The sequence below is a fragment of the Labrus mixtus genome, chromosome 20, assembly GCF_963584025.1.
Source record: "Labrus mixtus chromosome 20, fLabMix1.1, whole genome shotgun sequence".
NCBI classification, from domain to species: Eukaryota; Metazoa; Chordata; class Actinopteri; order Labriformes; family Labridae; genus Labrus; species Labrus mixtus.
Window position 1 is genome coordinate 2,109,235 of NC_083631.1, and position 14,546 is coordinate 2,123,780.

The 14,546-nt window shown below is 36.7% G+C and overlaps 1 protein-coding gene across 1 annotated transcript; it reads right to left on the reverse strand.

Moving 5' to 3' along the window:
- Positions 1–1,520: 1,520 nt before the first annotated feature.
- On the reverse strand, positions 1,521–9,555 carry xab2 (XPA binding protein 2). Its single transcript, XM_061026222.1, has 19 exons — positions 9,397–9,555; positions 8,898–9,046; positions 8,555–8,678; positions 8,269–8,466; positions 7,750–7,884; positions 7,485–7,649; positions 7,153–7,297; positions 6,913–7,064; positions 6,682–6,801; positions 6,458–6,589; positions 5,778–5,909; positions 5,448–5,561; positions 5,163–5,325; positions 4,884–5,074; positions 4,260–4,382; positions 3,984–4,155; positions 2,643–2,769; positions 2,436–2,539; positions 1,521–2,314 (listed from the first exon to the last, which is right to left on the reverse strand). The coding sequence occupies exons 1-19, from the start codon at positions 9,430–9,432 to the stop codon at positions 2,253–2,255; spliced, it is 2,544 nt and encodes an 847-aa protein (XP_060882205.1). The 5' UTR covers positions 9,433–9,555; the 3' UTR covers positions 1,521–2,252.
- Between the last annotated feature and the right edge of the window lie 4,991 nt (positions 9,556–14,546).

Genomic DNA, 14,546 nt, shown 5'->3' on the forward strand with positions numbered 1-14,546 from the left:
CCGCCATCCAATAGAAATTGAGCTCGAGCATTGAGGGCGGGATCTCCCTGTGTGAATACAGACAGCAGGTAGAGGTGTGGTGTGGGACTTTTGCTATAACTTCAACGCCCCCCCCCCCCCCCCCCCCCCCCCCTTATACACAGGTGAACGCCTGAGGGCCATGCTGCTGTGCACGTCAAAAAGTCCCAATAACAACAGTCTTATAGGCTACCGTAAACAACTTCTTATACATGTCACCTATTTTATAAATATATATATGCATCCCTTTGATGTATTAAGATCATTCACATACACACAAGAAAATAAATCACAATGTAAAAATACTGCATTTCCTGTGTAGGTCCGGATTTAAACACACACGAGTGTAATAGAAGTTTTATGAATCAACCTAGCAAGAGTTCTTAGAAATACGGTAGTACGGTAAAGTACCTTAAAATTGTACAGATGTAAAGCTGTAGTCTAAATGAAATATAATAACTTTTCATCAGTGAGGTTGACATCTTGTGTATTGTCTGCTTTGCCTTGATATTGTCAAATAATTATCTGGGCTTTTCAATGACAGAATCCCTTATTTTAGTTCCTCACAAACAGAGGAGGATGAAATAAACATCTGCATCGTTTGCTTGGAAATGAATATCATGGGTTTACCTTTTTGGATATTACGATCTTCGGTGGATAGCTCTGGGTAAAAAACAAAGATTACAATATCACTCCTTCCACAATAACCTTTGCAAACTCCAGCAGTTCAGACTATTAACAATGTTCTTGGAAACCTTCAAACAGTGCAGGTATTTCAAAACCCCCACTGTCTGCATGCAAAGAGCAAAGCATGTAGACCTAATGTACATTTGATGTTTGAAGTGCTAAGAGTCCAGTATTTGTTCAGCAGTGCAACAAAACAATGATTCAAATGGATCAAATGTATATCAGCTGCTAGTTAATGAAGTTATCGCAGCATCAATTTCAAAACCATGCAGGTATGTTCACCACCTACAGACATTTCTGCACATGAACAGCAGCCTGCAGTGTATACAAAAATGCTGCAGAGATTAAATTAGTTAATGTGCCAGTATTTAGTGTAAATCTTCACAGAAAGGAGATAGGACTTCTTCATTAGGAAAATAATTCAGCATTGTTTTTTTTTTACAATTGTGACTGAAACAGTTTATTTCCAATGGCTTTTGAAGTTGTTTTCTAGTGGAACCATCTGCACTGGATAACAGAAATCCCAAGAGTGCTTCATCACATGATGTTGCACAAAGTTCCAAGAGCACTCTATAAGCGCCCGCTGCAGTAACTTTGTAAGGAGATTACCTCTCAGCTATTTTGATCTAATTATGAAAGAAAGAATTTATTCCAAGTCAGTACTTTCCACAGACCTCTGTCAATGTGACTTATCTACATTACATTTATTGTTCAAAGTAGATACCATAGAAAGTAAAGTAGCAGAAGCATTATTAAAGCACATTATAAACATGTTTAGTTTTTCTGAACAAAAGAAGAGTTTTGTAAGACACTGGTAAATGTTACATCAGCAGTATGAGACTTGAATGCCAAGTTCATATTTATTCAAATGTTTATAGAAGAAAACAAACCCATTCCAAGTGTCAGATAAAAGTCAAGGCATTAAAGAGAAGTACATCCATTTCTATTACATTTCACATTAAAGAAGATTTTAAGATTGAAAGAGGCCAGTCTGTCAACTTGAGAAGTGCCAGTAAATAATGAACACCTAATCAGTGAGCCAAGTAAACACAAGCTACTTTTACAATAATGGAAAAATTAACTTTTGTAAATGACCATTAAATGCAAAGCAATTGGATTTTCACTTATTTAAAAAAAAGCAACAGGGCTCCTATTATTCTGTCTGTTCACTTTCTAATGAACACCTTTGCAAAAGATGCTGTCCTCATACAGTCGTTCAAGGGCAGCGCTTCATGACAAAAGTGTTTTCACTGTCAATTCCTACAAAATAATGTTTGGAAAGAGAGCTGAAGACCTCAGTTACAGCTGATATCAGTATTTAATAACAAAAATATACTCAATCACATGTATCATGAGCTACATACTTGAGAGAAACTGACTATCTATGGCAGATATTAAAACAGGCTCAAATTTTTTACATTTATTTTTTAGTAAGCACAAGCGCAATAATGTTTTTTATTTTATTTTAAAAATGAGCCGATTCAATGTGTATAAGAGTGAGCTGAAGAAAGTCTCTTCACTTAATTCAGTGATGAAGCTGTGAGAGTTCAATCCTCTTTAAGACCTCCAAAGACAGCAGTGGGTACACTCTTCTGTTCAAGTTGCACCTCTGTAGGCATAAAGGAGAATATAGTTAGCACATGCATGTTTATGAATACAACATGTCTGCTTCAATGTTCAAACTAACATCAAATCTTTCCGTTACACTGCTTAGTCTGAGCGACACTCACCTTCTGGTCCCTGGTTGTCATCATCATCCTCGTCATCGATGTCAATTTCATCTGGATTGGCTTGTTTAGAAAGCTCTGCCAACTCACTGCGAGAGGTGTCACTCCTGGATATATGCAGAAAACATTAGTCTCCAATTCCTTCAAAAAATGAAGTCGTATTTACAAAAGAATTAACTTTTCAATTGAGTGAAAAAAAATAATACAAACCTGACAAACAGAATCTTCTCTTTGGGCTTTGGTTTATCCTGTTCAGCCTCCGCAGCAATCAGCTGTGCTTTCTGCTCCAACATCTTCATATCATCAATTCCCATTTGGCCTGGAGCAAGATCTGACACTGGACATAAGAGGAGACAAAAGGTTGGACCAGCTGCATTGACATGCTAACCACAGAAACATGAGCAGGAATAATGAAGTTCATCATTCTCATCCATTTCAAGTAAACAGGCTGGACATTTAGCCAAATATGTAGCATGTGTATTAGAGGTCCATCAATTAATCATTTTGGCCTTTTCCTTGGAGCCAGTACGAAATTTTTGAATGTTATTGGAATACCTTGGCTCTGGTTGATGGCTATGCAGCCTCTCCAAGTCCCAACAGCCCATAAGTGGCAACACAATAGTGTTTGCATAAGGGCTTATACAATACACATAAATGCCAATATATTTAATTTTAAATGCAAGTTAAGTTCATTTAATTTCTATAAAAATGGTTAAAACACAGAACAAGCAGAATAAAGCATGGTGATGTTCAGATTCAGCGTCTTTCCAACACTTTTCTACGGACACGGCACGTCAGTGGAGTCTGATTTATTACCTCATCTTGTTTCTAGGTGATTTTTTCATGTTGGGAGGATAATATTCAGAGACAATTCATCCTGTAGAGCCCCTCCTTTCTAAAACAGTCTTAGTTTCCATTACATTCTTTCTGATTCTGATGCTCCACAGCATGCACAGAAATAAAAATCACCATATAGAATGTTTATTCCTTCAGATAGTTCCTTTCACTGTACGACTAGATAAGAAAGTCAGATTTATAAGTTCCTGTATTTATTTGAAAATATGTGTGCATGTGATCGGTTCCCGGTTATAAATTATTCCCTTTTACTGCATGTCTGAAAAGTGGCATTAATATCATATTAACCCCCTTTAACTTATCTTTCCCTCGAGAAGTAGTCTCTGGAAAATGGAAAAGTGCATAGTTTAGGACTAGCAGACATAGACCAGAAGAAACCTGGTTAACTGAAAACTGCAAAAGAAAAATCTGTGAATTGGGCACACACTGAAGTAAAGCACTTCATGCCTCACAACACCATTCTCCACCTGCTGACATGGTGATACTTAGATACTGGAGAATTTTATAACTTGCACAAGCTGATCAATTGAATCAACCTTACCTACTCTTGTCTGCCTTTCACAAGCCACTTTCGGTCCACCTCTAATATGTAGCTTAGATAAATATTATTTTTAACATTCCCCTTTTTTGACTAACAGCCACACACAGTTGATGGGACTGCAACAGCGGCTTATGAATTAGCACAAGTTCTCTTACCAGTGCCTGTGGAGCTTGTTATGGCCTTCATCATCTGAGAGGACATAAAGTTGACCTGCGTGTTGTATGTGGCCTGGACACTGCGTTTGATCCTCAGCATTTCTCTAATAGTGTCCTCGTTTCCATGGCGGATCTCAAATTCTTTCCACGTCTGCCAGAAATGTGCTGTCACCTGAAAGATAAAGTTAATAAATATATCGGAGAAACTCTGATGTCTAATATCAAATGTGGTGTTTTATTCAGAAATGGATCATCGCAGTAGGTTGCTTGTCTCACCCTCGGGTCACAGATTTGCGAGCAGTAGGAGTAGATTGCTCTCGCCCGATCAATCTCACCCAGTTTACTCTCCATGTCAGCAAATCGCAGACACATATCCCTCGCATGCTCATCAGGAAGGACCTGAATACATAAAAAGGTACAATTCAGATTGTATTATTTATTGAACATCTTGATGTGTGCCAACACTATTCTGTGTTGTGCAATATGTCACTAACTTATTATTACAGTGTGAAAAGGGTTAATTTTCTTTCCATCTCTACAAATCTAATTTATTATTATAATAATGTTAACAGTATGTGTCAAATTACGCTGTTAAAGCCGTTGTTGGAAATTCAAAGACGGTATAACCCAAGAAAAATATTGTACATATTTTCTTTTTAATTTAAAAGGCAAATGCTACGATTTTACGATTATCTCCAGCATTGCACACATGTTCTATGATGCTGCTGCCTTTGTAAAGCACTTAGTACTTTTATTTTCTATAATTTAAGGTCATTACTATTATAATTATCATATTTGTATTAATTATTTTAACTATTATTATTATATAACCAAACACAGACTAATTTATTCCAGAAGCAAAAACATGCTCAGATACTCATCCATTCTTATAGTACATACCTCAATAGATTTCTGGTAAATTGCTCTGGTATATGTGACTCCATAAATTTCAGCTGCTCTCTTGATGTAGATATTATACATTTGATGCTGCTCCCCAGTGTCTACGGCCTGTGTGGCTCGTTCATAGACAGCCATGGCATGTCGTGCCAATCCATAGCCCTCCTCCAACTTGGCATACAACAGATAGATGGCTGGAAGGCAAGGCAAAGTGTTACATTCTGTTTATATGTCTGTGCACTGTCTGCATGTTAACAATGCAATCCTTGTACAGCAACTTACTCTTGGCAAACTTAGCAGGGCAACCATCCAGGGCTTGTTCAAATAAATCTCTTGCTCTTTCCAGCTTCTTGCCACCATAACGATCAATGAACTTGGTGAGGTAAGTGTTCCAGATGTCATAAACATTCGGCCACCTGAAGAGAGCAATACCCCGCTCATATGCCTGGAAGTTATGGACAGAGACATTGAAAATAGGTTCTAAGTGAATGGCCTCAGAAGTGGACCAAGGAAATAATACATATGGACAGAAAAAAATGGATTGGTTAATAAGTGCGTTGTTATTACTTTGAAGCTTTCCTCAAAATAGTTGTGTTCTTCAAGGAACATGGCATAATTGATGATGATCTGCGGTGTGGCAATGCGGAGGTCAATAATGCGCTCATACACAGCTTTTGTAGACTGTGAAGAAAAACAAAACAAAATGGGCAAAAGATTAAACAAAGCATTTATAATACAACTCACAAATATGGTTGACAGTTTTCATTTATTGTAGATCAGGATTCAGAGATCATCACTAAATATCAAGGAGTTTAACCTTCCATGTAATGTACAGTATGTCTACTTTATATTTGTGGCACATATGTAGTAACAAATACTTGCATGTAATGAACTTACTTGGAAAGTGCCCAGGCTCTCCTCCAGGTCTGCAAGCATAGACCAGACCTTCAAGGACTTGTAGACTCGGTTTTGGACAGGCTCAGATGCATCAAAGTACTCAGCTTTCTTGGACGGGTTTGCTGTAGCTTTCTAGAGTCAAATCATAACAAAAACATACATATTACAAGTTTATCCACAAATCATTTATTAACAAATATAATAGTGGTATTCTACATTCTACTAAGAACGGTCATCATTTATGAGCAGGCACACAGTTTTACTAAATAAATGCAAGTTCTCCATAGCTGAGTAAATAACAAGTGCTGCTCCATAGATGTTTTTTTGTAAATCCTGTAATTTCCTAATCCTTAAACATGTGTGTGCTATGGATTTGGTCGGTTGAGAGAGAGACAGACAAAGCAACCAACAGTAGTGTGCTTTTTCTTGGTTAGTGTTTTGGTTAAATGATAAGCTTCTAAAAAAAAAAAAAAAAAGGTCTTAAATGGTATCTGAGTTTAAAATCCCCAGAATGATATCTCGATAAGAATACATTTTCAAAAAAACATTAAGGGGAAGAATACATTTCTCAAAGTTGCTATAGTTTCTCCATCCTACCACTAGATGTCACTAAACACATTGCTTAAATTTTCACTGAAAGCAACTATATAGCGTTACTGCAGATTGTTCAAGTGCCTCACCCTCAGTATGCGCAGTGCTTGATCATAGTTTTCATGCCGAAGCTCCATCTCTCCATATTCACACCACACTGCAGCAAGGTCATCCACCTGCTTGTAGTTCACCTTGGTAGCCTTCTCAAAAATGGTCCTGGCCTGAAAGACAATCAGTTTATGTAAGAAATATGATCACAGGTAAATTGCATACTGTTTTTTAGAATCTGTTGGAAAAGTCATCATTGACTTACATCATCCAGTTGCTCATTTTCCTCATAAAATTTGGCAAATGAAACCCAGAGAGAGTGAGGCTTTCCTGTTGCCTTCATTGGATCCACAGTCTGTACGGCCTCCGTGTATGTATTGATAATCTGCAGATGATACAATCAGCATGTTAATGAAGATGTTTTCCATATGTTTGTTTAATTTCACGTCACTGTCACTTGTCTTAAAAAAAAAAGTAAATAAAGGCTTAAACTTACCTGCCGTGGATTGCCCTCGTAGAGTTTTACACGCTTGTGCCACTCATGGACATTATGTGGGTTCTGTCGAAGCAGTACACTATTCAGAAGGAGGGGACGCCGGGCTATCAGTTGCTCAAAGCGGGCTAGTCTAAGCTCCATGTCAGTGTCATCTAGAAACAAGGAGACAAAGAGAAAGCTTAGAGGTCAAGGCAAGTAAAAATGGAGGACTATGGCCAGTATAAATAAATCAACACTCACCCTCTTCATCCTGCCCCATCTCAGCAGTAGTCTCCATCTTTGCTGCGATCATGCTCTCTTCAAACTGGGCATAACTATCAAACACTTGTGTGAAATCTCTCACTGTTACTACTGTCAGGATAGCCTCTTCATACACATCACGGGCCTTGGAAAGAAAAGAAACATTCATAACCATGGTAAGTAAGCCAAACAAGCTATATTGAGTTACATTCAACTGAGACAAACAAATCATTTAAATATAAAACAGAGGATTATTCTAAATGAGCAACTTTCAATTTGCAAGGAAACTTCTAAAAAGTGAAACGAATCAAAGATATTCAGAGGAAAGACACCTTCTCAAAGTGACCACTCCTGATGTAATAGTCAGCTAAAGAACACCAGAGTTTTCCAAGTTGGTCTGTGAAGCGAGTGAGGCCTCCTCTGATGATGGCTCCCACATTCAGAGAGGTCACCTTATCAGGGTTCTGAGAGATCAGGTCGCATAACTCGTGCCACAGCTGTCAAAGAAATAAACAGAACCAGGATTTAACTCTTTTTTTGTCATCTTAAACTACATGTGCATGTACTGTGATTTCTGCAATGAGAATAAAATCTTACTTGGTAGTTGGACTTGCCCTCTTTGGACACAAAGCTTTCGTCATTGACAACAGCTGCTAGCCGCACAGCTGCCTCATCCAAGCGTCCAACAGACCTTAAGTAGTCTATGTAATCCTCTGCATTCTCTGGAGAAAGCTACTTGGTGAAAGAGTAGACAGCACATGTTGAGACTCCTAGCACTCCTATTCAACATCAAATCTATGCTCTTGTATGAATTACATCTTGTTTCATAATCAACATAACAGCTCTGTATGGTATGCTGATTTACCATGGTGGATCAATTATGAAAAAATAACCTTTACACTAAAACAGTTAATACAGTAGCCTTTTACATTGCCTAAAGTCTTCATACACTCAAAGAATATATAATACATACAGATGAATCAATCCCCAATATGACATCAAATAATTGTTTTAATAAATTGCCATTCAGAGTACAGAAACAAGTATTAATATAATCAAGCGATATTCCCTAACATGAGATGCTGTTTGGAACTAGTGTGGTCACAATGCACTCACCTTAAGGTACCTGCGGTACACCCTGATGGCTGTTTCTGGCAGGGGCAGGTTGCGGACAAAGCGCAGATACAGAGGCCAGATTCGTGGGTGCTGAGTTACAGGAAGTGCTCTGAGTGCACGGTCAAATGTTTGCCGACTTCTTGTGATCTTGCACTGACCAACAAGGAACTGGCAGTAATCAAGCCAAATTCGAGGCATCTAGTTTAAAGGGGGGGGAAAGATTAGTTCAAACCTCTACAGACTACATTGTTACTTGTACAGTATGGCGCTCTCTATAAGATATTACCTTGTGCATGAACACCAGTGCCCTTTCATGGCAATTATTGACCTCTTCAAAGGTTGGCTCAGTGATACATTTCCCCTTGACTTGCTTCCGCCTCTCTCGCAGGTAATTGTACCACAGCTTATAGCTGCAAATCAAAAATACAAAACAGTCAGTCATCTAACTCAAAGTAATTGTACAACTCTTTGAAAACGACAAACAGTGCAGATAATTTAATTGCTGGTTACAGTGTTTGATAAATGCTGTATGTTTACACTGAAGTAATATCCATTGTACTGCGGTGGTTGCAAAATCTGAAGCTACAATAACCAGGTGTCCATTATATCTTAACTGTTATGTTAGTTACCTGCCAGGTAGTTCTTTGAGAGCCCGCTCATAAATCATGTTGAGGGTAGACTTTGATCCATTCTGTTTGAATTCAATGTAACGCATCCAGCACTTGACGGAGTAAGGGTTCCTAATAATCTCCTCTTCATACGGAAGATCATCGTCCTCCTAACACATTCACAAATCAGAAGAACATCAACACACTGAACTATTAAAAAGTGACTTTCGTTAATAACAGCGAAACATAACCAGACGTTAACAAAACGTTGGAAAATAATTACAAATACATCGACAAAAACTTATAATAATTCAGGGTTCGAATGCTAAAACATTATTTAGAAACTTAGCATTTTAACTCTGAACTCAAGGGCTTAAATATTAGTTTACGAAAAGCAATGAGCTAACTTAAACACTAAAGGGGACACAGCCAAGCTAGCATCCTAAGAAAAGTTAGCTTGAGCTAAAACTTGTTAAAAACGTAAACAGATCACAATATTGAGTAAAGTTAAGTAACGTACAAACATAACATCCGGTTTTCCGTTTAAGGAAGGCATATCTTGTTTCGATAGTGTGATCGTTCGAGTTGAAAATAAAAGCTAACTTTAGCTAACACTAGCTCTGCTCAAAGCGGCGTGTACACATCAACGTAACTTCCGGGCTCTTCTTCTTCTTCTTTTAGATATTCCGGCAGTTAAGACGCATCTGGGTGTAATACTGCCCTACATAGGTACACGGAAACCAAATCATTCTACATACTATCGATTCCTGAATACACTCATGTGGCATGTAAGAAATGAATAATTGATTTTGCGATCAGACGGTGGGTCTCATAATGATCAAGCAAAGTTTTAACTGAAAAACAAGATATTCCTACGTCTGATAACCAACAGCCCTACCTCTACCATTATCATAAATATTAATATTAATTCAAGAGCTACAACCATTAATATCAGCCTTACATGTCTTAAATATATTATAAATATTAAAAGTGAATCTTTTTTTTTTTTTTAAAGATTTATTTATTAGGAAAACAGTATCTGAACATATGAACAATATGAACATTTTGTGGTGTGTTTCAAACAGACATAAAAACATACAAATAAATAATAATAATAAAAAATAATAATAATAATACATGAATAAGCAGAGAAAATCTATACTTAAATAGATTTAGCAAGTGTACTTCTAATATACCCCATATCAATTAGGCAATTCTATATAAGTATAATACAACTATACTAATAATAATACTATTAACAACAGCATCAATAATTGTAGTAACAATAATTACAATAATAGTACGTATGCAAAGTAATGATTGAGAAAGAAATAAGAGAAAGAACCTATCCTTCACTAACTTTCTGCATCTCCATCTATCCCACTTTCCAAATAGTTTCAGCAGATGGCTGTTCATCATGAGTCTCTCTACATGTGGCTTATTGCTGTGCTCATGATGGATTAATGTTTGGTCTTTGTAAATAATATAACAAAGAGTACAGTCTTTTACAGTACTTGCTCTTTTGTAATATAATATAACAAAGAGTAAGATCTTTTACCTGCTCTTTTGTGAAGTGTCTTGAGATTACATCTGTTATGAATAGGTGCTATACATAAAAAAAAGTTGATTGATTGGTTGATTGATTGATCCGAATCATGTGTTTCCCTCTGTAATGTGTATTTCCTACATTATATGAAAATGTAACTGTTGATTGCCACATTCACAGAGCCCACTAGAATGTTTCCTAATATCTGCAAGCAGCTGGTTTAACACCAGGGCACCAGCCTCAGTAACTACATCCCTACGGTTTCCAGAATACAGGCTTCCTAACCATAGGTTGTATACTAAAATAGTGTCCCCCTCTTTATCTTTCTCCCAAGTGTCTTGCCACTCCCGCTCAAGACCTTCTTTGATTTTGCCTCTCTATTATGTTTATCCACGTGGAATCTTAACATCTATATTATCTAGTTTTAAAGCTGATTTGCAATCCTGCTGGCAACTTTGTTACCCATGAACCCAGAAAGCCAAGGATATCAGCGATATAAGGTTCACAGTTGAATTTTCCAACTCTTAACAAAGTCAGTATAATTAAATCAATGAGAATAGGTTGAGATTTCAATCTCCTATCTCTTAAGGACATTAGGGCTTCAGCTGAGTCTGAACAAATCCCTACTTTGTCTGGTTTAACATCCTCAATCAAGTACAAGGCCAAAAGGATTGCTAACAATCCAGTTGGGAGCACAGAGGTATTATTAGTAACTCAATGACAATTGTTTTTATTTCTAAACGTCATACACCCCAAAACCTGCTTTACCACTCTCTGTGTCTCAAAAGTAAATATAGGCCTATTAGTAAATATATCTTAATATGATTTCAATGATTTATGTAGATATTCATCAACCCAGACTCCTACAATACAATCCTTGTGTTGAAAAAGAAAAGATATACAAGCAAAATCTATATCAGGTTCTGGCATTATCCAAAAAGGAACAGGAGCCCAGCACACATGTTCTGCAATGAAGTCCTTTTCTATTTCCAAATATCCAATCCAGTTTGGTTGGTACATTACTGCCACCTTCTGCTCCTGGGTGTGGCCCAGAGATTTAAATCCTATCCACCAATCCAGTCTGTTTAATGAACTCAAAGAAACGTTTTCTGCTGACCCTACTCAACAGGCTTATTAAAGATTTTATAGTGTTTTCCTGAACTCCAATCTTCCGTAATGGGTTGTCTTTTTTGTTTAAAGTACATTCTATGATGGCACGTGTGACAGTGTCCTCAAAATGAGTGTTCACATAAACCAATTGGAATGCTCCTCAATTATTTTTAGTGTACTGTATATGTTGGAGTGACCTACCCAGCCTTATCCGGTTACAAATGGCCTCTTCTTTCCTTAAACCAAAACTGTTTGACTTAATGCTATCGTTTGATTTGTATAGAGATTGATCCCTTGATTCAGGATCCCATTCCCTTGCCATTCTTCCATTACTGTATTTAAAATGATTGCATTGATTCTGATTTGCTTAATGGGACTTGTAATACGCAAAGACGTACGCAGTGGAGAAGAATCATGAGACCAAACTCTGATTGTCTGTAGTTCAACAACGGTGCTCAATGTGCCCAGTATGTAAGACCTGGAAGATTCTTTATCGTTTGCACAGAAAATTGATATTGATTTTTAAAAGCTATTTGACATGAAATTATCTCACGATTTAGAAGTTTCTCTTTCATGTCACTGTACGGCTAAATCACCACTGTACATTGAGTGTACGTTTGCTCAACATACATACCCTTTGAAATTATTTTGTATCCTACAAAATCATGTGCAGGATATGTGTGTAGTATTTGTACAATGTATTCATTAACTCAATTTGTCAGTCACACAGGGTCATGCCCAGACTTTATTGACAGGGGTGGCCAAACTGTGGCTGTAAGAAACTCAAAGAAATGTAAGAAATATATGCATACCTCCAGTTGACAGGGAATATTTGATTTAGCGGCTAGTTAGCTTGTGTTTATTGGTGATGCAGATTGTATGTGCACTTGTGTGTGTGTGCGAGTGTTATACTTTGTTCTACTTTTGTCTTGGTCTTTTTTTCCCTCAGACTCCAAGTAATGCACACATTCATCTGCCCGTGTCTGCCCTGAAAGTGGAAACAATTAAAAATAAGAAATTAATGCAAGCCAAAAAACACAACATATATTGCACAAGTTCTGAATTCAACATAAGAAAGAACAAAGATAAGAGAACTATAAGAAAACCATCACGCTATTGCACAACCCATACAGCCTTAACTGTAACATTAAAACTTATATTTCTATACTGAACAGAAAGATTCCAGTACCACACAGACATCCCATATCTGAGGATACTCTCAAACTAAAACATAATCTTATCACCATACATGTTGAGTCTAAGTAAAAAAAGTCTAATCAAGAGCTCAAATTATCAACATGGGGTTTTCTAACTAAACAAGTTGTACTACCTGATAACCTGTTGTTGCCTGCTGTAGGAGTTGACCTGCTAGATTGTTTTATCATGAATGAAAACTGAATGTGATCCTCAGTTCTATTTGCATCAGTCTTTTTTACATGTATAACAAGGTGGTTAGCCTCACACCACTGATACTAGTTTAATACTTCAGGGACACAAAAAGAAGTCTAAAGTCTCAACTCAAAGTAATTACAAATTTACATGCAAACTCCAGAACACTGTCTATTTTGCAAATTTATGTTTCGGTAATCTCTCAATCAATTCATCTCTATTTGTGCAGCCCAAGTTCATAACAAATGAATTGTGAAAATGCTGTTAAGTAGGTTTGAATAACAACAGGTGGTATGGTAATGTTTTTTTTTATAACTATAACAATTACTGTAACACAATGTTAATACTCAGATAAACATTTGGACAGCTGTCAAAAGGTCATTTTATTTTGAATCTAATGCCAACAATGTCTCAAACAGAGTCACATAGTTCTTCTAGGACATTTCGTTTCCATAACAGCAACAACATCTAATGTAGCATAGGGATAAAGATCTTTGATATGTGAGTGGGACTTATTATAGGTCTTATCTCAGAGGGGTTGGCAAATGTTCCTTAAGTCCTTTTAAGGCAAGGGTTAATACCACTTGAACTTTATAGAAAGGGCCTTGCATTCTGTCATTCTGTTTAACTCAAGGAATATGAGATGTTGCAATGTACTGCAACCATATACCAGCACCACTTGGGTGCTTCTCCAAAATGTGGTTCCATATCTGGCTATGAACATATTTAATTGGAGGGATAAGTAAAGACAGGCTCTCGTTATGAAATTACAAAATCTTTCTAACATTAAGTCAGGATCTAATTTTGAGTAAATGTTTTATTTTGCCAAAAAATCAGTTCGAAAGTCCTGTGTATGTTTTGCAGAGCGTCTATTTTAAGAAATACTTTAGACATCACCAAACCACTTACACTTTATGAGGAGATCTAAAAGTTAGTCACATCCTTTTTTTAAACTTACAAAATAACCTGGCATACGACTCAAAGTTAAAGTATTTGGAGTGTTAGAGACTTTATGTTAAATATCGTCAACAATATTGGTAATATTCATGTTTTACTTGATTTTATACATTTTAAATGTGGTCAAGCTCTGACACTCAATACCAATGACATTTGAGTATATTGTACTAAGAAAAAGACATAATGGGTACAAAAACAGACCAAGACACAGCTCTCTATAGATGTTTTAAACATTTCATTATCAAATAAATCAAGTGTTGATTAAATTTTGCACCTTATCTTAAATAATGTATGATATAAAAAATACATTTTTTAAATTATTGAATGGGTAGTCATTTTAAATCTTGGATATAAAAAAGTGTACTAACCCACAATGTTACAGGATAGGTCTTGTTGACAGAGATGCTTGACCAAATTGAGCGGTGCACAGTTGCTGACCAGGCAGTTCCCGACTCTATAAAAGCAGCTACTCCAGACTCCTCTGAGAACTGACAGACATCCCAGGTTAGTGCTTTGTGTGCTTGTGCTCATCTGATTTAGTTTGACTAAGTTTCATTAATATCATGTCACTCTTTGTCATTTTTCTTTTTTCATATCTTGTAATCCTGAAGTAGCATTATTAAATATTTAAGATGTTGCTTACTATTGTACAGCAATGAGCAATGAAA

Bases quoted from the DNA above. Each gene is read 5' to 3' on its own strand.
- xab2 (XM_061026222.1), bottom strand. From the start codon at position 9,432: ATGCCTTCCTTAAACGGAAAACCGGATGTTATGTTT. The intron at 8,679-8,897 runs GTAACTAACATA...TTTGATTTGCAG, and splicing joins CTCAAAGAACTACCTGGCAG to CTATAAGCTGTGGTACAATT. The intron at 8,467-8,554 runs GTAATATCTTAT...CCTTTAAACTAG, and splicing joins CACTGGTGTTCATGCACAAG to ATGCCTCGAATTTGGCTTGA.